The 22698-nt window shown below is 42.1% G+C and overlaps 1 protein-coding gene across 29 annotated transcripts in view; it reads right to left on the reverse strand.

The window, feature by feature from the left end:
* The window catches only part of BBX (BBX high mobility group box domain containing), a 263097-nt gene extending 248103 nt beyond the window's left edge, over nt 1-14994 (reverse strand). For 4 of the 29 annotated variants that reach the window (XM_023623822.2, XM_070242881.1, XM_023623830.2 and 1 more), the window contains exons 1-2: nt 14803-14994; nt 11599-11669 (exon numbers count right to left, since the gene is read on the reverse strand). Coding sequence is in view for 6 of the 29 variants with exons in the window: in XM_070242885.1 (XP_070098986.1) it covers nt 11599-11658 (60 nt within the window). In the remaining 23 variants the exon portion in view is untranslated. Of the gene's footprint in view, nt 1-10729; nt 10934-11598; nt 11670-13754; nt 13965-14070; nt 14261-14297; nt 14703-14802 lie in introns of those variants that run through there. The other 25 variants (XM_023623823.2, XM_023623827.2, XM_070242880.1 and 22 more) reach the window with 17 other exon arrangements.
* Between the last annotated feature and the right edge of the window lie 7704 nt (nt 14995-22698).

Below are 22698 nucleotides of genomic sequence, written 5' to 3' on the forward strand. Positions count from 1 at the left end.
ATGAGGAGCTGTGTCAACCTGTGATCCCATTCCTCAAGACCTTTCAAGGCACAGAAAACCTGTGTATGGATTTGCATTATTCATGCAGAGACTATACGTAGAAAATTGTTAAAATAAAACAAAACCCTGGCCTTACAAGAAATCTGAACATGTTCTCTGTGACTACGAAGAATGTATAGCACCAAATAAGATGAGAACATATGTCCATATACAAAACTTAGAAAGAAGTTCATTATTATGAGAATTGGTAAATAATGAGACCCGAATAGCCATACCTCCACAATGTCAAACAGCCCCAAGACAGAATGGGAGACTCCCAAGTTATTATTCTGTGTGTCTCTGTTCCTCTTCACTGCTTTAATGTAAACATTAGGGTCATTATCAATGTTGCGAGCTTATGAAGAAATATTTTCCCAGATCAGCTGCTTCTTTATGATTTCGCTTATGAATGTTATTTGTTTGTTATTACAGCACCCAGGGTTGGCATCTGGAACATTGAGCACAACATTTTAGAAACAAAGTTGTAATCTAAACTGGGCTGCTATCCAGAAATGACCCGTCAAAAGAGGGCCACAAATAAAACTGGGTGAAAATGCATACATTGAGAGGGGTAATAAACACAAAAGTCACGATGAAAAGGAGCGACACTGAAGGTTTGATGGAGTCAAGGGGGACTCCCAAGGCCAGGCCTGGGTCCCTAAGCATAAAGGGGAGGAGCACCCCCTCGGGGGCCTTCACAGCTGCAGCTGTAAACACGGGCGGAAAACATCCTGGAAAACCACCTGATGGAAGCACTGGGCATAATTTCTCATCTCCAATCTCTCATGGATAGAAAGCACATTTTCACCTCTTTAGCATCTCATTTTGTGTTTAACATTTAGGCTAGAGAGCTCACTAATATACTTCTAATTAGTACGATTTAAGTAAAAGTAAGTGTTAGCTGGAAGCAGTTTATAATAGTTTTATTGGTATGTGTCTTGACGTCTAGTTCAAACTTATTCTATCAGTGTGCTTTTAACAGGATTTGGTCTATGGCGAATCCTCAAACACTTCCGTGCACTTCAAAAGTCTAGTCATTATAGAATGTGATATTAACAGCAATAAATATGAAAGGAAAAATAAATAAAAAGGAAGTCTAAACACTTGACTGAAACATAACTTTCTAATACAAATTGAAAGCTTTACCAAAAAAAAAAAGTCACAGGCCTTTTACCAAAAGGTAAAAGAATGTACTAACATTTAAATAAAAACCAAATGCAGCTTAGAAGCCTAATTTATAAAATCCACTTTAGTGCTTGGGCCAAATTAGTTTTACAACCCTAATGACAATTAGGACAAACACAGTGCCACAGCAAGAACTCCCCCCATAGTTCAACGTCCCGATCCTACGTAGGAATTAGGCAGTTTTTCAGTGGTATTTACTCAGGACTATTTTATGCCATATCTATTAGAACAGTTAACACAGAATAACTCATACGATAGACATTTACATCTCCTGGACTTTTCCAGCCAGTAGAACACGTTTGCTTTAAGGACAAGGACTGTTCCATATTCATCTTTATATCTTCAAAGTATAAGTCAGCATCAACACACTGTACTCAATCTGTGAAGGCTGAATTAAACTGATAATAGTTTTTGCTACCTGAATCTCACCAACGCTTGATCAAATTATTTAATGTGCAAAATGTTCTCTGAACATGACTCAAGAAAATAAGTTGAGGGGCTGGCCCAGTGGTGCAGCAGTTAAGTTTGCATGTTCCGATTTAGCACCCCAGGGTTCACCGGTTCAGATCCCGGGTGCAGACCTATGCACTGCTTACCAAGCCATGCTGTAGCAGGCATCCCACATATAAAGCAGAGGAAGATGGGCACGGATGTTAGCTCAGGGCTAATCTTCTCAAAAAAAAAAAAAAAAAGAGAGAAAATAAGTTGAAAGAAAGGTGTCAAATGGCATAAAACTTATTCAGTTTACAAACCTACTTGAATGAGAACAATATGGAAGTGATTTATTCGGGCGAGATGAAATACAAGAAACGGAAGCTCAACATCTTTGTTAAAATATCACGCAGCTAACACAATCCAAGAGCACACCCTTAATAAGATTATCATCCACAAAAGCTACTTTGCCAAAATAGATAAATACCCTATTTACACATTTCATGGATCAGGGAAAAAGAAAAGCCATTAAAAAAAACCAACAACAAAGAATGACAAACTTTTTATCTTCTATACGTGAATGAGGCTCTGATTTTGCCGAATTTGCAAAAATAAAGATTTAATTTCAGATAAATAGGGCTCTTAGTATAAAAAAGTCACTTTGTATTTTCTAAATGATTTTCTACTTGTATACAAATGTATGATCTATAAAATCTCTTCTACTTATCACAGTAGAAATAAGTTTCCTAGGTAAAACAAATCAAAAGTACCCAGAAACCACCTCAAAAACTGGTAAGTTTGACTGATCCTATACCTAATTCATGTTTGACCACCAGACACTCTGAAATGAAGTCCATGTATCTACTTATTAATTTTCCACTAACAGTGAATTTCTTTGCAAAGCAAATGTCAAAAAACTATTTTATAACATTATCCACATTATACTGGGAAATTCCTTTCGTAAAATATATTCACTGAGTAAGTATTAAAAAGTATCAGAGTAAAGGCATATTCAGAATATTCAGCTGGGAAAACTCAAGCCTTCATGAAAGAACAAATGATTTTTACTGATGTACCAGAGGAATAAACAAATAGTAAAAACAGTAACTGTTGTTACTAAACATTTCTACATTAGATACACCAACTAGGAAGAAAGTTCACTAAACGTCAATTTATAAACTAAGCTTGGGGCTGGCTCAGTCTTGACTGTGACCTCCCTGATGGAAACTGACCAGAGTCCCCAGCTCAGAGACCTTCTCATCCACCTCCTGTAAGCGTGGTAGAGACCAGCAGTCTAGCCCCATGACTCCAAAATGAAGGGGATTTCTCTTCCAAGAGGAAAAAAAAAAAAAAAACTGAGGGGAATACTTGGCTGAAAGTTGCCCCCAACCTTTCATTCTAACCTCTTGAAATGTGGCCCTAAAGACAGGTAAATACAGAAAAAGCCCAAGAGACTGGGGCACGGCAGACAGGTGTCCTAAGCCTGGCACAGTCACGTGCTACCTGTGTGACCTCAGACAACTCACTACACCTGGGACTGAGCTTCCTCATCATTGAAATAGGGTGACCTCTCATCAGAAAGGTGTTGTGAAAAATAAAGTAGTAAAAATAAAACTTGAGCTTCATAGGGAGGTCCTCGGTCGAAATTATCTTTCTCCCTTCCTCCCAGAGTAAAATACTACTTGAGAAACTCTTCTAAAAACCGCTTTCAACTTTCCCTTAAACACAAATGAACCAGTGTAGCCATTCTATCACCGTAAGACACAAAACGGCTGGATAAGGAGTTTACTTCAACTTATTTCATAAAAACAACAAGCGACTTTGCTTCACATAGCCCTGCTCAAGGCTCCTCGTAATCCCCTCTGAAATGACCCTTACACACGGGGAACTGTGCAAGTCTCAAACTCACAGACAACAACTCTATTATATGAGTAACGATACATACTAAAAGAACTCAAAAACTGCAAACGAATCTTTAAAATCAAATGATGGTAAAAAAAAAGTTCAACTCTACATTCCCATTCTTAAACATTTGTAAGCAGTATTACAGATGCACATTAGTGAATACAATAAGTGGAGAGAGAAAAAAGATAGGATAGAGGAAAGAGGGGAAGAGAAGGGAGAGGAAGGAAGAAAGAAAGGAGAGAAAAGAGGAAGAAAGGAAGGAGGGAGAGAGGGGAGGGAAAGAAAAAAATGATAACGTCAGTAACTCGGAAGATAATCACAATTTGACAGCTGGATGTGAGAATTATTTTCTCATTTTGTTCCATGCTCCAGCACATTCCCTTTGCAGTCAACGAGAACGCCACACTTGGGTGAGTTTTGAGAGGTGCACCAAAAGCTGAAAAACAACTCAGCATTTTTTAATATTAAAAGAATCAGCATTGCTAATAAGACACCCTCTGAATTACTCAGTCTGTGGCTTTCCTACACCAAAGGATGTAGTTGTATCAATAAGTAATAAAAAAATAAACGGTTTCTTTAGCCATTAACAATTTCAGTGTACACCAAATGAAGACTGATTTAAGTATTGCAACGATAACGACAGATCCAATCAGCTATTGCCTTATTCCTAGAGTCATACAGACTCTGCCTCACATCACCCTTTTCATCTTTCTATAGTGGTTTTACAGGAAATTAAAAGTACAAAGCCAAGATCTTCACTTGGTCTTCCAAAGGTAATTACTGAAAATAAAGGTACCTAGAACCTCTATAAAACAATACAACTCAAAAAACATTCTCACCTGAGCGTAGACTAAATTTGCAGAAAACACTTTCTATTTTTACTTTTCGGATAGAAGGAAAGAAAGGTGCAAGTAGCAATCAATAAAATAAAGGAAATATAACCCCTTCATGAAATCTCTCATAACAGTAAATCATAATGAAAGTACCTTAAACTTTGTTCACTATTATAAAAGAAACATCCACCATGGCAGAAGTTTCATATGTTATGCAGATTTCAGAGTATGTTTGTTTGTTTAATAAAACTAACTACAACGACAGAAAAGGAACCAAAATGTCAAAATGGATATATGAGGTTCAGCTAATGGGGGTGTGAGTGTAAGCTTTCCTTATTCAGGAGCCTTTCCCCCTCGCTCAACCTAGCGGGTAAAAACGCTATTAATTACTACCATTTGCTTACCTGACTTGATAACCTCTGACGCCTTCCACCCTTATATCTGAAGCCACAGCGTTTCAACAGACAGTTTGACTGAGTTAATATGTAATGTAAGGAAAAGGACTTGCCAGCTTGCAGTGAAATCAAAATGTTCAGATGATCAGTGATCAAATTAGCAAATGGATTTTCATCGAGTTAAATGGGTAGGAATATCAGACAATTTCACTCTGCAGACTAAGGAAGTTAACACACTAGGACCACAATCGCATATCTGCAACCCTTAGGTCCAGGTATGCTTCAGATTTTTAAGGGTTTTAAAAAGGTCAAAAGGGCATATAGCAAATATTATGTAACATTCCTAGCTAGAGCTAGGAGACCACCTCATAATCAAACGTATTACTATTTCTACAGCAAAATATGTGAATATTCTTTCTAAGTGGGCTTTAAAACTACTTTAAATAGGCCCCTAACAGTTTGGGTCAGGTTTTGCCACCAAACGAATTTTGATGCCAAACTTCCGGAGGAAAAGAAAGCTTTTAGCTTTTCAGAGACTTTTTAAATAAAGGCTTGTGAATATATATCTGATTCCACTACAAACCAAAGCACAAAGACATTTTCAACATACAGAGAGTTTATTAATTGCTGGGAGATGAAAAAGTATGGCAAAGTAAAATTTAGCAAAGCAGAAAGACGTTCCAGGCAAATATTAACTTTAAAAATTAGGAAACGCAAAGTTATTTAATTTTAACTTATTCAGATAAATTACACGAATGTTGAGACTACCTAAAAATAAACGTCGATGGTAGAGACAATGTGTATTTGAGGAAGTTAGTGCCCACCAGAACTGTGTCGTCTTTGGCGCTTTCTCTGCGTTTGACCACCGGCTGCCTCTTCCCCAGCTTTTAGTTGTCACACTGTTTGAGATTTCAGGGATTTAGTGTATTTCCCATTCATCTTCTCCTTCGCTTGCCCCTCTTTTTTAAGCGCCTATTTTTTGCAATGTAATTTGTAGAGCACTGTGGATGTACCCCTTCTCAATCTTCACGCCTTGACACGGGGTAAGTTTTAACTGGTTATGAGGAGTGCCCCAAGTAATGAGCTACACACAGTCAACACACCACAGTTTATAAAGGACTTTACATGTGTGTGTACGGGTATGTTCAAGGTTTTCATTATGATTACATCATTCTTCCTAGTATTCTGATATACTTTCTTGATTGAGAAAGAAGCGGCTTTATCACACTGTGAACTACCTATGAAATCTACCGCATAATTTACCTGTCTATAACTAGGGAAATCATACCGGCCCACATGTAACCATCAGTCAGTCGCATTGCGTCTTGGTAGATGAAAGTTTGAGAAGTGATGCTCTTAGACATTCCAAGATGTATCAAAGTCACAGAGAGAATGCCCAGGGCTGTCAACTAACCATTATGAAATAGGAAAAGAGCTGTTCTGCTGTCCTGAGCTATGTCTTTCTAAACAGGTGGGAAAATCCTTCTGCAAACGTGCGGGAGTACCGTACTTAACCGGCTTGCTTAACTGGCTTGCCTCGGCTGTTCTTTTCCTATTTCCTTCGGTAACAAATTACTTATCCAACACCTCATATCCAGCTAAAAACGCACCTGTGTTTCATACCAGGGTTTAGAGCAAACGAAAATTAAGACACAGCTTCTAAGAATTTCAAACAAGGGGAGCTGGGATGGGGTGAGATATAACTATAAAAACATACACTGTATATTGAGTGCTGACTATGGAGAAAGGTCATTACAGACATTGTCTTATGTAATTCTCATTCTGGTGCATGGTAAATATTAATATGCCCTTTAGCACATGCGATACTGGAAGTTTATTCTGAAGCGACAAGCTCCAAGTCCCTCAGCTAGTAAGCAATGAGGCAGCGGGAACGGAACCCAGGGCTCTCTGGCTGCAAAGCCTCTGCTCCTTCTACTACCCTCGCTACTCCGGGAACAGCTGCAGAGGGCGACGAGGGCCCTCTCAGTATTGTAAACCTGCGGACTGACACAGTAAAGAATCCTGAAGCTGGAGGAGACCTCAGCAAGGCACTCTCAACTCTACATTCAGCGCATGACTCCCATTCAATCTTGAGCCATCTGTCCTTCACACCAGTGTCTCTCCAAGTGTGTCAGAGGACCTCGAACCTGCTTCAGAACCACCCCAGTCCTAGTTAAAATGCAGATTCCTGGGCTCTACCCCAGACACACTGATTCCGAAGATCTGGGGATGCAGCCTGGGGACCTTCATTTTTAGCAAGCACTCCAGGTTGTTGTTTTTCAAACTGTCAGTCATAAAATCAACTTAGCGAAGGACACCCTCTATTCTGTTTTTAATAAAATAGTTTGAAACAGATCAGATTTATAAAGATGAGATAGGAATAGAAAATACCGGACAGCACTGCTCTCAGTACTGTTTCAGGAAACTTTTGTTTCAGTTTTCATATGGGGATCAGGATATAAAAAGTACTTCTTACCATACATCTCAGTCGAAAACATCTGAGAAACACAGCTGCTGTAAACAACTTTTATGCTTGTTCTTATTTCTCCTTTAAAATAAGTTCTCAGGGGCAAGTCCCCGTGGCCTAGTGGTTAAGTTTGGCACACTCCACTTCAGCAGCCTGGGTTCAGGTCCCGGGCATGGACCTACACCACTCATTTGTCAGTGGCCATGCTGTGGCAGCAGCTCACATACAAAAAGAAGAAGACTGTCAACAGATGTTAGCTCAGGCAAATCTTTCTCAGGAAAAAAAAAAACCTCACAAAATTGCTAGCAGAGCGAGAGTCAACACTGGACAAAAACAGATTCTCCACTTGCTCCAATCTGCTCTCCTCAAAAGTCTAGGATGATATGAAGTGATTAAGTCATTTAAAGTAAGTTATTGATCTTTTATTTATCCCCTTCACAAAAATCCAAACTTCTATGTCTTTTTTAGGATCTCAAGCATTCCATTCCAGGAGCTTCTGTTTCATTCTCTGATCTTTTCACCCAAGGGCCATGTTTAACTACCGGTTTAATTATTTAATCAACATTCTATGAATTTTTTTATTTTTCTAAGATTTCATAAAATCCAATTCATTCTTATTAATTTTTACCTTGTATTTCATACAACCTGCTCACTACCTGAAGTTATTTCACTATCTAGATTTTTGAACCAACTCACATATTTTCACTTACTAAGTTTACATTTTGGTAGGTGTGTCAATGCTTCCCGCTCTATATTTAATCCCTTAAGTCTTTCATTCCGTTGGTCTCTCATTCCCTCTCTATTTATATACATTTTTAGATAGAATTCTTTATTGCTTGCCTCCTTTTGCATTTCCATTGTGTAATTGGTACTTACTTCAATCCTCACGTTATCTTTTTCTTTCAAAGAAAAAAAAAAGAAAACAATCCCCATTAATACATGAGGATTTTCTGGGGATGTCTTTACAGTTTTAAAATGACGTCCAGGTGTTTCAAGGAACTGTAATTGCCTCAGGGATAAAATGAACACACATGAATACTGACTGAAGCTGTTCTCAAAAAGTGCTTCCCTCAAGTCCGTCTTAAAACATAGAAATCGCTACAATTCGACTCTGTATGTGCTGACTGCCCTTGAGCTGGTACAAACCCACTGAATGATTACAGTCACAGAATCTTCAAGCTGGAAGCAGCTTCACTCAGCCCTTAGCCTTAGTCCTTACTACCTTCAGAGCAGTGCTTGTCCAAGTGCAGCCGGAGGACTGCCTGCATCCGACTTACCTGGGGCACTCGATAAAAACAAAGGCGTGAAATCACAATGTTTCTATAATTTGGGTTTGTTTTTATTTCACAGGGAGAGGAGGGAAGCTGACTAAAACTATAGGAGAGACACCCCTCAGACCTACTGTAAAAGGTACCCGCAGTGGTGGATTGTTAAAACACATAGTGGACTTCAAACTACAAGTTCAAGAAGCGTCATCTTCTTAAGCTAAGCACCTGCTTAAGTTTAAATCTTAAAATACAGGTATGCCACACTCGTGGTGATGCAACATGTCAATATCAATTGCCTAAATTTATTAAGTTAGCGCACTTAAAAACCACAATTTTAAACATTCTCTGCACTTTTCTAAGACACTAATAATGTCAAGGATTTCCTTCAGCACAGCAAAAACAGGCACTTCTGTAACGAGACTACTTTCAAAAAGTTTTTTTTCATAGGGTTGAGCCGTGAAGTCTTTATTACTTCCATTAAAGATTTCTAATATAAAAGTAATCGATATTCATGGTAAGATTCAGTTAAAAATATGGTCCCTTGCTTTACCAGTCTCTTCACGAAACGTAGGAAAACGTAAACTGTACTTGTGCTGGCTGATGATTAATAATTAGAAATTATGTTTGTAATTTTACTGAAAAATGCGGCTTTATAAATACTTTAGCTGCTGAGTTAGATTTTCATGAGTTACACCACATTATTTTGAGAGTTGTTCCTTTTTTACTACAAATGAAAAACCTTATCAATTACATAGCTACTTACAGCACAAGCAAACCATAATGATATGTTCATCCTACTTTCACTCAAAGCTATGTTCTAAATTCAACGTCTAAACAAATCTCCTCTGTTTCAATGGATTAAGTATAAAGCTCATGTCTATAAAGTCAAAGGTGGCATACACTTTCCAAGCGGTATAGCAGAGCTACACGTATGTGAAAAGCAGAGCTATCTCACAAACTCTGAAACCTGGAACTTTAACTTGGATACAAAGATCAAGATGGATTAAAAAACAGAAAGAAGTCAAAACTGCAAATTTTTGTTAAAATCTAAGTCTCTACTGGAAGATTCTTCCTAAGATTGCCAGAGTACCTCCAAAGATGGAGCACTAAGAAACAACATAGAGGAACCCTCTTTTCAATAGCTAGCACTAAACGTGAAATGCAAATCAAGACTTCAGTTTCACAACTTAACAGAGATATGCAGAATAATAAAATGGGAAGTTTGGAAACTCTTGGCAATGCAGAAGCAAAACCTTTATCTAAATTCTTATTTTGATAATTAAGCCTCAAATCTAATAAATACATTTTAGATGCAAATAACTGGCAATTCATTGTCAGTGTGACCTTTTTAGATCACTACTACGAGTTTTACACTATACCAACTACTGCGACTTCAAAGACCAAGACTCTTCTTTAAAATGCTGTTTTATTGAAGCAGTCATTTGACATCTCAAAGAAATGCAGGAGCTGATCACATCGCTGTTATTCAGGAAATTACTGATTGCCACTTTAAATTTTGAATTGGTCAAATATATTTCCATGGGGAAAGAGCTAACATTAAAAGTTTGCTCCAGCGAACAAAATAATGTGCCTCACATGTATAAATGTGGCGTTCCTTAGTAATCAGGAATGCATTTTGAAGACTCTTGCCATATGTTCAAAAATGAAAAACTTCTCTTGCAAACAAGCTAAAAAAAAAAAAATCAAAGACACTGAAATCCACATATTTTGGTGGGCACTAAATTCATCTTACAGAACCATCTCATTTTGACCGCTCCAATTGGCCTGTTACAGATGTGACACGTCAGGAAGTTCTCTTGACTGTCTGAAATAATGGAATATTTACATTCCATAAAAAATGTTAGACACAGAGCTTATATTTTATATCATCTAAGGTTCTCAGCAATGTCAAAGTATATTTTACTACCAAATGGAACTGCCAGAAAGGCCTGGTCCTCAAAGGTTAAGTTGTCTTAATACTAAGACAACCTTTTAGTATGGTACACAATATCCCAGCAAGCCAGGAAACAAAACAGGCAAGGTCCCTTTTCTTCTTCTTTTATAGAAAACTGAGTTCAAGTCCACTTTCATTCACAAAATATAATCTCCATGTCCTTGATGATAACATTCAAAGCATGACAAGCGATTTACACAATTCAGTACAACCCGGGTTTTTTTTTTTAAATATCAGCAACTTAAGCGTACCTGAGGTGCTCCTGACAATGGAGGGGCAACACTGCAAGTTGGTTTCTGCAGTCTGGGCTCACCGTGCTGCTTTCCAATGTTCTAGAAACCCTCCGTTTTCACCTAGACTGTTACTTCTCACAAACAAACTTTTCAAGCACTTGCTGTCCCACACATCATTTCACCGATTTTTCCATGGGGGGGGGCATATATCTGAAAAAGGCACTGAACGGATTTCAAAGTCGCTGTTTATTATATACACAGGCTGTTAAAATGTACTCAATTTCTCTAAATACATAAATTTTGAAGGAAATTATGATCAATTTGGACAGTTATTTGCCTTTTGAATCAAGCTGGTACACTAAATGCTACATTTACTATACCGCCCAGGCCACCTGTCCCCACCACCAAAGTAACAGTCACAAACAGCACACATCACCCAAGAAAGGGCACCTAGGAAAGAGTAAGCAAATGTCAGTCACCATAACTCGAGAGGCTTTCTGCACAATGCCTCCTTGGGTTTTTAATAATTCTTTTCCCACTTAAGCTGCAACCTTTCTACAATATTATCTCACATTAAATTTCCTAGGCCTTCAACTCTGTGTAAAATTTCATTATCAATTAAAACGCCTATTTGAAAATAAGTTTTCAAATGACACTTACTTGCAGATAAACATGAAATGAACATTTAAACTACCTTAAGATAATAACGGCAGCCGAATTCTAACTACTAAGAATCATAAGTTGACTTCTACTGTTGGAAACTCAGGGAGACAAGCTCTCTGGGATGTTGCAACCCCAATAACGCATCTTCTTCTGTGAACAGTAAGGACTTTACGTTATTACTAACAACCAGCCAGCTTCGCTGGATGAAAAGTCAGCATACTCACCCAGGAAGGCAAATGGAAAGTACACGGGGAGCAAGATGAACCGCGTGCAGCCTTTGTCATATGATAGCGACCTATAAAGTATCAAATAAAGGTACATCAGCAGTACGGCAGAGCTTTACAATAGAGTCCCAACTCCTGCAACATCTATGAAGGAAGAACCCCGAAACCCAGGAGTCCAGCTCCTCACCAACACTTCCCCTCTCTCCGCCCCCACTCCCACGTGTGAAATGTGGGGGCAATAGAGGCACAGATCCCGGTATTCAAAGGGCAGAGGCTGAGAGCAGCCCCGCTGGCATTCCGGGGTGTCTCCAGTACCCCCGCTTCCTACTCCCCGTATGTACAAAGCAAAAAGTTGATCCATTCTGCAAATCCAAAACCCACACCGCGATCATCCAACAACTTGCACAAGTGATCGCCACCCCCAGGACAAATACACCAGCCACCAAATCATAGCAATGGAAAGACAGCCCGAGCCTCCGCCGTGCCCAGGAGCCGGCTGGAGGGAGCACGGCGCCGGCAGCGGGTCCAGGTAGCACAGCCCTCAGCCTTGCAGACCTGGGCGGCCACAGCCGTCGCCCAAACGCCCGGCCCCTGGCACAATCCCGAGACTGGAGATCGGAATCGAGCGGGGAAACACATTCGCCAGAGCCCCCGGCGGCAAGTGCAGGGCCACCAGGTCTCCGAGGTCGGGGTGGGGGGAGCTGGGAAACGGAGAGGGAGGACAGGAGCGAGGATCCCACCCCGGCTTTGTTGCTGGTCACCATCAAGTTTGCATCTTAGTACAAAATGTCGATCTTAAAGGCTGACAAGACAGAGGCAGAGGGAGAAAGAGAAAGGGAATAGAGTCCATCTTGCTTTGGGGAAGAGGGGGGAGAAAAAAATGAAGTGCAAATCCCACACTCCAGGCGTAAAAGTCTGCTCAACACCTTTCCATAACGGAGGAGCAACGAGGAGGGTGTCCCCGTCCCCGTGCCCGCTCGAACTGGCGGCGATCTGGGCAGAAAACGCCTCGCTCTCCTCCTCTTCCTCCTCCTTCCCCTCCTCCTCCTCCTCCCTCTCCTCCTCCCGCGGGCCCCGGCGAAGATCCCGCCGCCACCGCCGCTGCCTCCGCTGCCCCCCGGGGAGGCACCGCCGCCCGGCCGGGCGCTGCCATTCCGGGCTTGGACCGCGCGGCGCGCGTGGGGCCGGGCGCGGGGTGGCCGCGCGGGGACGTCCGCGCCGGGGACCCCCGCGCCCCCTGGCCGCGCACTGGCTACAAAAGTCGCGCGAGCAGAGGTGGTGGCGGCGCGCGGTAGAGGGGGCGCGCGTGGGGGCTCCCACGCCGCGAGTGGGCAACCCCAGGGGATGGCGAGGAGCGCCCCTCCCCGCGCGGGGAAAGTACCCCAGTCCCCGGCAGCCCGGCGTCCGCGGCCGGGAGACGAGAACTGGACGTGTCATTAGCAGGACAGGCAATGGTTTCAAAGCCCCAGGCCAATGACCATTAGCAGAGGCAGAGCTCGCTCCGTCCCCATCCCCCACAACCTCCACCCACCTTCCCCTTCGTAACCCCCCCCCACCTCCACCCCACCTCGCGAAACTTTTCAACAAGATCCACCTGGACTAATTTGTCCTCAGACAGTTAAAATATTGACTAGACCCTACACACCGGAGGGAAGGGGAATGCACGCTTTATTTTCCTTTCTACAGAAAGGAAAGCAAAAAATAGCTTCTCTCTCCGTCTCTCCCTCTCCCCCCCCCTCTGTCGTACATGTTGTGTCTTAGCTTTTTGCATCGTTTCGTTTTACCTTCCTCATTTAGCAGAAATGATCGCGGCTATTTCACACACAAACGTGTTCCAGATTCTTGGATTCAGGGTCCTTGTAAATTACAGGACTCGGGTTTGGTCTCAGTTACGTTAAGTTTCATACAATACCAAAAAATAAAAAAAAATAATAATAAATTTCTGAGGGTGAGCGAGCGAGACGAGGTGGAGGAGGAAAAGAAACCTCGAGTCTGATTTCTGTAATTTACTAGCGACCCGGATCGCAGCAAATAACAGTGTAACATGAGTGTGGCATAAGAGGGCTGGGAAGCTCTTTCTAGAGGCATCGACCCCATCCCCGGATAAAGGATCTGCAAGTTTTCTGTCATCGCGACCATGCAATGCCATAACTTACCTTCAGAAATAAGACTTTAAACAGACGAGGCCTTCCTCCTCCCCTCCACCACCACCCCCAGCCTTGCTCTCTCCACCTTAAACTTATTGACACAACATAATCCCACATTCAAGCAAAATCCTGACACAGCCTCCCTCCTCCTCTTCCCCCTCCTCTCTCTTCCCTCCCGTTCTCCCTCTCTCCCTCTCCCTCGTTCTCCCCCCCCCTCCCGCTTTCCCTCCCTCTCCTCTCTCCCCTTCTTCCTCGCCCTCTTCCCCCTCTCCCCCATTCTTCCTCCCGGCTACTCTGGCACTAAAACAGCACTTTCTCTACTCGCCGCGCATTCGCTTCGGGGTGGGGGGTGAGAGGGCACCGATCTGCGGGGCCGGAACACCCCAAGCCCAACTCTCCCGATGGACGAGCCCCTGGGCTGCTGTTCCCGGTCACCGACGCACACGAACGTTCCATAAATCCACGGAGGGCTGGCTCCTCGTACCTTCCTCCCCTGCCCCTGCTCCCCAGGCCCCACCTCCCCGGCAGCCAGACCAGGCTGGCTCCACGTACTTTCGCCGCGATGAAGTTTGGGGCTCCCCGGGCGGCCTGGAGGCGCCGGCGGCGTGAGGCTCTGTTGTTGTTTTCCTCGGGCTGCCCCTGCCCGCGCCCCGGCGCCCGTGCCCCTCTCGGGCGGCGCTGCCTGCGCGCCGAGAGGTGCTGCCTGCAAACGCAGCCTGGCACCGGCTGGCCTACTACTCCCCGCCGGCCCCCGGCTCCCGCCCGCCGGGCACTGCCTCCGCGCCCCCCGCCCCCGCCGGCGCGGCCGCGCGACCCTCGCCCGCGACCTCTCCCGACCCAAAGTTTTGGCGGAGGGGGAAAGTGCCCGGGGAGCGGCCGGCCGGCGGCGGCTCGGCGCGCGGGGTCCCCTCCGTCTTCCTCAAGTCCACCCAGCCGGCTGCCGCCGCCGCTGCTCCTGCCGCGGAGTCCTTGGGGCTGCAGCCGGCGGCTCGCAAGTGAGTAGGAAAACAGAAAGTGCGGGGCGAGCGCCCGGGGAGGGCTGCGGCCGGGGGCTTACCTCGCGGGCTCGCCGGGCGCGAGGGCGTGTGTGTGGCTCGCCCTCGGCGGCCAGTCGGGGCTGCTCTATGGGAAAGTGGCGAGGAGCTCGCGGAGCCGCTCTGCCTCCGCTCCACTGTACACTGCTCCACATACAGTACATGCAACCCCGAGAGCCTGAAAACACTCATTTTATATAAGGCAGCCTGCCATTGGCCCGCGCGCTGACGGACGGCCCGCGCGGCCAACCAGGAGGCCCGTTACACCCAAACACACGCACACATACACACATTTTACAGAGACACACAAAGATCATCACATTTTCTATTTTCTAATGTTCGGGACCTGTAGACAGTAGGAGAGGACAGGTAGAGAGGCCCAGCGGAGTGGGTTTAGGGGAAAAAAACCTGTCTGCACCAAGTTGCAAGGCTTGGAACGGGCATCTTTTGGACTTGGGAGGGTTGTAGTAATGAACTACAACTCCACTGGATATGGAAGTGAGGGGGTTTTTTAATCGCTGCCGTGTGGTGCCCCATGAAGAGGCGTGCATTGTGTTGTGATTTTACAGCCTGACTTGGCTAACAAGTGGCCGAGAATGGCTTTTATCAGCTTGGATTTCTTTTGTCAATGGGTTACTATCACATAGGCCAAAATAGTGCCAGATAAGTTTATTAGGACTATCATGCATTGAGGTTGTTAATGCCTCATCCGTAGGTGAATTCAGAAAAATTAATACGACGATACACAGAAACAAAGATAAACATTTTACTGAAATAGCCGATCTACTTTTAGCTGGTCAGAGGACTGCAAATCACCTATGTGGGCACGCAAACAGTGCTGTTAGGTAGCACGAGTCACGGAAGATTGGCTGTTGACCCTTTCCCTTAAAAATAGACCTTTTGAGTCAATATATGCAAGATTTATATTTTGCATTTTATATGTGATATTGACTTCACACGCTTCATGTCAGATGTGACCATCACGTGTTGGGCGACTTTTGGAGATGGTGAACCCAAGGGCTGTTCTGTCTGAATTTTTTTCTGTGATGTGTCTTTGGCAGGTTGTATTTGACTGTCCTATATAAACAAGTCAACAGGTTGCTGGGGAAAAGCTATAGCTGAAAATTAAGAGAAATAAATTCTAGACCCAACTTTTAAACTAATTGAACAATCTTGAGGCTCTTTAATGCTCAGAGTTGATTTTGGGTTTTGTTTTCATTTTTTCTTTCAAGATTAAAACAAGAGGCTTCCTCCAGTTTCCCTTCATTAAATGTTTATCCAGCATCTACCAAGTGCCAGGCATTATTATAGTCCCTAGATGTTTTCTTAAGGTTCTTTCTGATGTAAGAGTCTGTGAATTATTCTTAAAACACAAACGTTTTGAGGATTAAATAACCACTATAATTTTATGGCCTGGATGCATAGCTATAAAACTTACAGGAAAGCTGAATAAGAGAACCTATTTCAAGTCCCCTCTTAGTTCCTCGATGCTATCTTAAGGTTCTTCACTCACGTTCATAATGTTATCAAATGAGTGTGTGTGTGAAAGAGTGGGAAAAAGAAACAGATAAAGAGAAAACTTAAATTGATGAAGTTTAGGAGACAAACACATAGTGGGTATTTAGAAATATGATGTTTCATTTATTCTTTTAAAGGAAAACAATTTTTTAAAGGGAAAAGTATATAAAATCACAGCATTTTAAACTAATAATATTAAAGGTTATTTAATGACGCGCTGCATTTAGTTGACTTCTGTCACCATGTTCTTTATCCACACTACACTGTTATGAGGTTGGTGCTAAGTATTATTATCTGTTTTATCCATAAGAGAAATGAGAGAGGGACAAATTATATAACCTGCTCGATCTTACATAAATGCCGGTGAAGAAGGAACTTAAACCCAGAAGTCTTAATACCCAACACAGGTTTTGGTTAACTTGACAAGTCCTTCCTTCCAAATGGCAAGCTTCAGGGACAAGAGGCAGAGGGAAGCATAACCAGAAAAACTTTTTCAGGATTTTACTGTGCTCTTTTTTTGAAGAGGAAAAGAAAATCAGCACAACTTACTGTATTTAATTGCTGAGCAAAGTGTTGTGAATTACTGCTGGTATATTTATGTTACGAAACATTTAAAAAAACAGCCCACTGCTCACCCCTACCCTCAACCCCACCCATAGGAAAACGTTCTTTATTTCTTTATGGTTGCAAAGATTTTTTTTGTTGTTGAATTACGCTTAGCTCAGCAGAATTATTTAGAGCTACAGTCTTCAAACTTCTAGAACACACATTGCTATCAGTAAAATATTTGAGCATGTGCCCTCAATATATATATTTATGTATACATTTTTAAAATGTACCACTGCGTGGATATATATTTATTATTATAAAGCGTACACTCACAAAAAAGAAGTGAAAAAGCATGAGATAAAAATAAAATTAAGAGTTTTAGTATTTTCTTCCAACACTCCCATGACACAGTCTTAGCACATGCCCAAGGGTTTTGCATTCCAGTTTGGAGATCTCTGGCAGGACAAAGTGCTGACTGACCAGGACTAATGCAAGAGAACAGAAAGAAGTGCATAGAAATTACCTGTTGCAAGTTATTACCGCTCCTGGAAAACTGGTGGGTCCACAGAGCCTTTAGATTGGGACAATGACACATTTTTTAAAACACGCATTATATATCGGTGGTGTGAGGCATCATGTGGCAGTAGAAGCCATCATTCAATATTCTTCTGCAGATGGTTTAGCAAGCGGGATCTCTGTGCCAGGCACTTGTGCCTCTCGGATTCTGGAAAAGGAAAATTGCCTGCTCCTGCAAGAAGGGCTGGAATAGATTTCCAGTCTCCAATATGACATATAGGGCCTGACCACTAAGTAAGGAAAAGAGGCTTGGGACTAAATGTAGTATTTCACCGTTAAGGAAATATGTTTTAGATTTTTTATTATCTCATTTAAAAATAAATATCAAGAAATTTTAAATGGCAGGGATGCTCAAAAATTTAAAATATGATCGGGAAAAATCATAGCTTTCATAGAGTTTGTTTAATTTTTTTTTAATTAAGATTGTGATAGTAGAGTTTGTTTAATTTTTATAATATGTGGCTATGAAGACAAAAACAACTTTTGGTTCCTGGGTAAAATGGCCTTTAGAAGGATCTATGTTTTTTCTTTCTTGTTTTCACATTTGATATCAATCACAGGTGCAGCTCACACGGTTAGCACATTTCTCCCTCTCACGGCCTTGATTGTCTGTTTTCTTAATTTTATTTTATGAGTCCTTTGTTCTAAGCCACGTAAAATAATTTGGGGAGAGTAAATCTAAATATGTGTGTAAATGTGTATGTACAAGTATATATATTGTTAAATATATGTCTATAAATAACATTTTATTTCCTTATTTATACATTACTTCTTTACACAATCCTACTCCAAATCCTGATTTCACCACAAGGTTACACTAGCCGTGTAACCTTGGAAAAGTTCCTTCGTCATTCTACGACTCAGTTTCCTTGTTTGTAAGATAGGAATAGTAAGAGTAACCACAAGTGAATTAATCCGTGTAAAATTCTTAAGCCTGAAACATACTAAACAGTCAATAAATATTCTATTTATTTATCTTTCACACATGCAAGCCAATGGCAGCTGCTTTGCAGAGTTTTCTAAGACTGGCCCATCACATCCAAGGGAGTTTATAGAACTTGTTGCAGCTGACTGGCGCAGCGTTTGCAAGTCCCTTTAGCCTGCCTTCTACCAGCTCCAGCACCTCTGCACAGAAAAGGGATGCAGCCTGATCCCAGGAGAAAGCAAACATCCTATTGGGTGGCTGTTATTAGGCACCTAAAAAAGGAAAACTTGTAATAAATCACTCTTTGAAACAAGCCTTCTTCTTTGCATTGAAACTCTAGATAGTTCCAGTGGTGAGGGTCTGCCTTACATAACCATTTTTGACTTGTACTTGACCTTGCTGAGCTTCAGATATTTTTTCTCTCTATAAGAGAAAAATCATAGCTTTCTCCTCAAGGCCAATGCAAAGGGACTAAAAATTGGATCTTGGGCAGCTGCCCCACTTCTCAGCGCCAATGCAAAAGTTCATAATCTCGAAGAGAACCAGCTTCTACTAGATCCCAGCAGAGTTGGGGGTAAGAAAGAGGAGAGCATCCTGCTTTCCTAGAGGGATGCTAGCCAAAGCATCCTGCAGTTCTCACCTCCTGTGATCTTCTGTAGCATTTTATCTACATTAATATTAAAGCATTCAAATACCTTGCCTTGTATTACATTATTTGTGTATTGATGGAGACCTCTATTTGATGGCAAACACCTTGAAGAAAATGATGCTCTCGTTCATCATTTTGTTTTCCAACAGTGGCTAGCACAATAACTTGTACATTGCCTAACGTAACAGTAACTCAACAAAGATTTGTAAAACAAATAAAACAGACAGATTATAAATTCTAAGAAGGATCAGAGAGAATCTGCGGATGCAAGAGGTGCCAGAGAATGTTGGTGGTCGCAAGTATATGGTGCACCGAACTTATAGTCATCATAGGTTATACCTGCATATTATTTTAATTTTCTGAAGCACGTCTGAGACAGCCTAGCATACTTCCTGATATCCACGTGAAGCGGAGGAGACAGATAGAGGAAACTTCCTTTTAAAGATGAAAAACTTGAAGCAGGGAAATTTAAATGATTCCCTCAGTGTTGTACAGCGAGTAGCAGAGCTGGATTAGACACCTAGTTCTGCAAGCTTTCTGCCTTGGGGAGGGAAATGGGGAAGTCACCAAGGAGTCACTTAAGGATCATACCATAAAAATAGGTCTCTAAGTGGACGATGATTTTACACTAATGGATTTGATAATAAAATCAGTAAGCACAAGCATTAGCATTAGACGGTCCTTCTAGCCACTGGCTCATTAGAAGCTTCAACAACATCCCCAACAAGAAACGTCCACTATGACACATCCAGCTCTTGGGAGCTCCCCTCGTCCCAAGACCATCTAGTTCATCTTCGTACGGTGTTGACCTCTACAGAGTTCTTCCCAATATTTACCATGATTTCTCGCCTCTTATGTTATCCATTATTCCTTTTTCTGTTCCCTTGTTCCCACACAGAACAATCTAATCCCGCCTCCATGTAGCACTGAAATATGTGAAGATAGCTCTCATGACCGCCTCCTGCCTTGAGCTGTGCCTTTTCCAGACGAACAGTTCTTGTTCCTTAAAACCTTCTTCCTAGGGCACCATTCTCCTTCCGTGCTCTCCTCTCAGAGCCTGCCTATTGTCTTTGTTGGTGTGCTCCTCTCAGTGGGATCTCCCGGGCAGGTGGGGGCTGAGGCAGTGTGCAGTACAACATGACCCTGGCTCCCTTTTCCTTGATACAAAATTTCTATTACTGCAGCTTAAGATGAAACTTGCCTTTTTGGCAGTCACATCACTGTGCTGATGGATATTGTGCTTATTCTCCAAAAGAAAAAGGTTTTAGGAAATGTGGGCATTTAAGCCATGTCTCCTCCATTCTGTATTATGTAATTTATGTTGGGGAAACTGAGGCATAAGTCTTTAGAACCCTGGTGTTGTAGAGTGGGCAAGAGCAGAGGCTTTACAGTTATAACAACATGGGTTAAAAGCTTGGCTCCAGGACTCACTAACTTTGTGAACTTGGACAAATTACATAACCTCTTTTTGCTTCAGTTCCTCATGTATAAAGGGGATGGTGATGTCACCTCATCAGGTTATTGTAAGGATTAAATAAAATAGTATATGTGAAATACTTAACAAAGTGCTTGTCCTATGATAAGCGCTCAATAAATGCTAGAGTTATCTTTTTTCTTTAGCTGATGAGATTCAACCCAGAATGCCATTTTGCCAACATCTTTTTGTATGCTGATCATTTCATTCGACATCTTTACTATTAACCTCACCGTCTTTGGTTCATTCTCAAATTGGATGCCTTCTTTACATTTTTCGAAGTCATGTTTGAAAGCATTGTCTAAGGCAGAGCGCAGAGCACATATCGCCCAGTAGTTCACACGGATCATTAATCGCTCTCCCATGGCCACTGTTGATGAACCTGTGATAGAGTCACCCAATTTCACCTAAATTTTTAAAATTTCAACCTAAAGAAATTTGTAGAGGATAATATAATAATAGCGATCATGTAGGAGCTTTATTACAACTTAACATGTTATTACGTTGCCTCAGATTTCTTTATAAGAAATGAAACATTGCATATGCAATGGAAGCCCCCTTCCCTGGGCCAGTTCTCCCCAGGGGTGACCATTATTTTATAATTTCACTCTCATCCTATCCATATTTTTTAAAGCCCACTCATGAAAGTACCTGACGTGACTTCATCAAAAGGCTTTATGAAATTTTCATTCGCTGATGTTATCAGAGAGGCGTTCTGTGGGGAGTGGGATATACTAACTCTGGTTAATTAAAACGAAAACAGGAAATTATGAAAGGATATGGGATGGCTCTTAGAAATCAAGAAAAGGTAGAGAACCAGATCTCAGAAAGCCAAGGGACACTGTCGGTTCCAGGGGTTGAGACTCAGTTTTCATGAGAATATCTTCATTATGATGAATTTGCTCAAACTTTTTTCCATCCTTCCTTTCCTCATACTGCTAAGGAGAGTGGAATGGAAGAATCCAATTGCCTTTACCCAACTGTTATGCCTACCTTTTGGCCAGTTAGAAGAGGACACCTTGCTTGACCCTCCCACCAAGACCGCATGGCTACCTGGTGTGGGAGGATGGGGCGGCGGTGGAGGCGGCAGGGAACTGAGTCTGGACAGAAATACTGAGGTGGATGCAGTGTATTGGTAACATTCTAGTTCCCAGTAGATTCACAGGTGTTCATTTTATAACTTACATAGATGTTACTTTTTTCTTCTCTGTGTATCAAATATATTTTTAAAATAGAAGTGAACTTTAAGAAAAAAAGATGGCATCTAAAGAAGGCTTTTAGGTTCCCAAAGTACAGTTGAAGGACTGCCAAGAGAAGGGGGCAAATAGACACGGGGCAGGTGAAAATGAGGCATCTCCAACATCTCCAACAGCCGCAGTGCAATGGAGCTATGTTCATGAACCCTGTTACAAAAGAAAAATAGGTTTAGACTAGTCTTAGTGACCCCATGCTGGCTGCTGGCCATTACTTCGTCCTTTTTCTAAGTACACACAGATCTTTCCTTCACTTGCCTATCTTAGTCAGATTTCATTTCATTTCAAGGACCATAAAGCCACTCAGATAAGCTTAAGAAAAAAGGGAAGTTAATCTTATGAATATTGGAGTCTCTCACAGAACTCAAGGACGGTAAGAATAACCAGGCGTGGAAGCAGAAACACATGGCCTCCATTGCTGTCATTGTCACTAGGTGAGGAGCAAGGATCCACCTGTTATGGCGGGCTGCTCTTTTGGTGTTTGTAGACAGAAAGAGTCCTCTAAAGTGAGCACGAGGAGGGGAGGATATAATGGGTGTTCTACTATTTAGCACTTTCTAGAATCTTATCTAGACTCCATGTCTCATTTTACCACCCTATAATTTGCAGAATCCACCTTTTTCCCCCCAATCGCGAGAAATTTAACTAGAATTACTCAGAATGTTTATGGCCTGATTTTATACCCACATATATTCAGAAATAAAGTACTTCCTAATATGCTTATTTATTTAATTCTTTTTTTTTTTTTTTTTTTGGTGGAAGATTAGCCCTGAGCTAACATCTACTGCCAATCCTCCTCTTTTTGCTGAGAAAGACTGGCCCTGAGCTAACATCCGTGCCCATCTTCCTCTACTTTATATGTTGGATGCCTACCAAAGCATGGCTTGCCAAGCAGTGCCACGTCCGCACCCGGGATCCGAACCAGTGAACCCCAGGCTGCCAAAGTGGAACGTGCGAACTTAACCGCTGCGCCAC

Source organism: Equus caballus, chromosome 19 (assembly GCF_041296265.1).
Source record: "Equus caballus isolate H_3958 breed thoroughbred chromosome 19, TB-T2T, whole genome shotgun sequence".
Taxonomy (NCBI): Eukaryota; Metazoa; Chordata; class Mammalia; order Perissodactyla; family Equidae; genus Equus; species Equus caballus.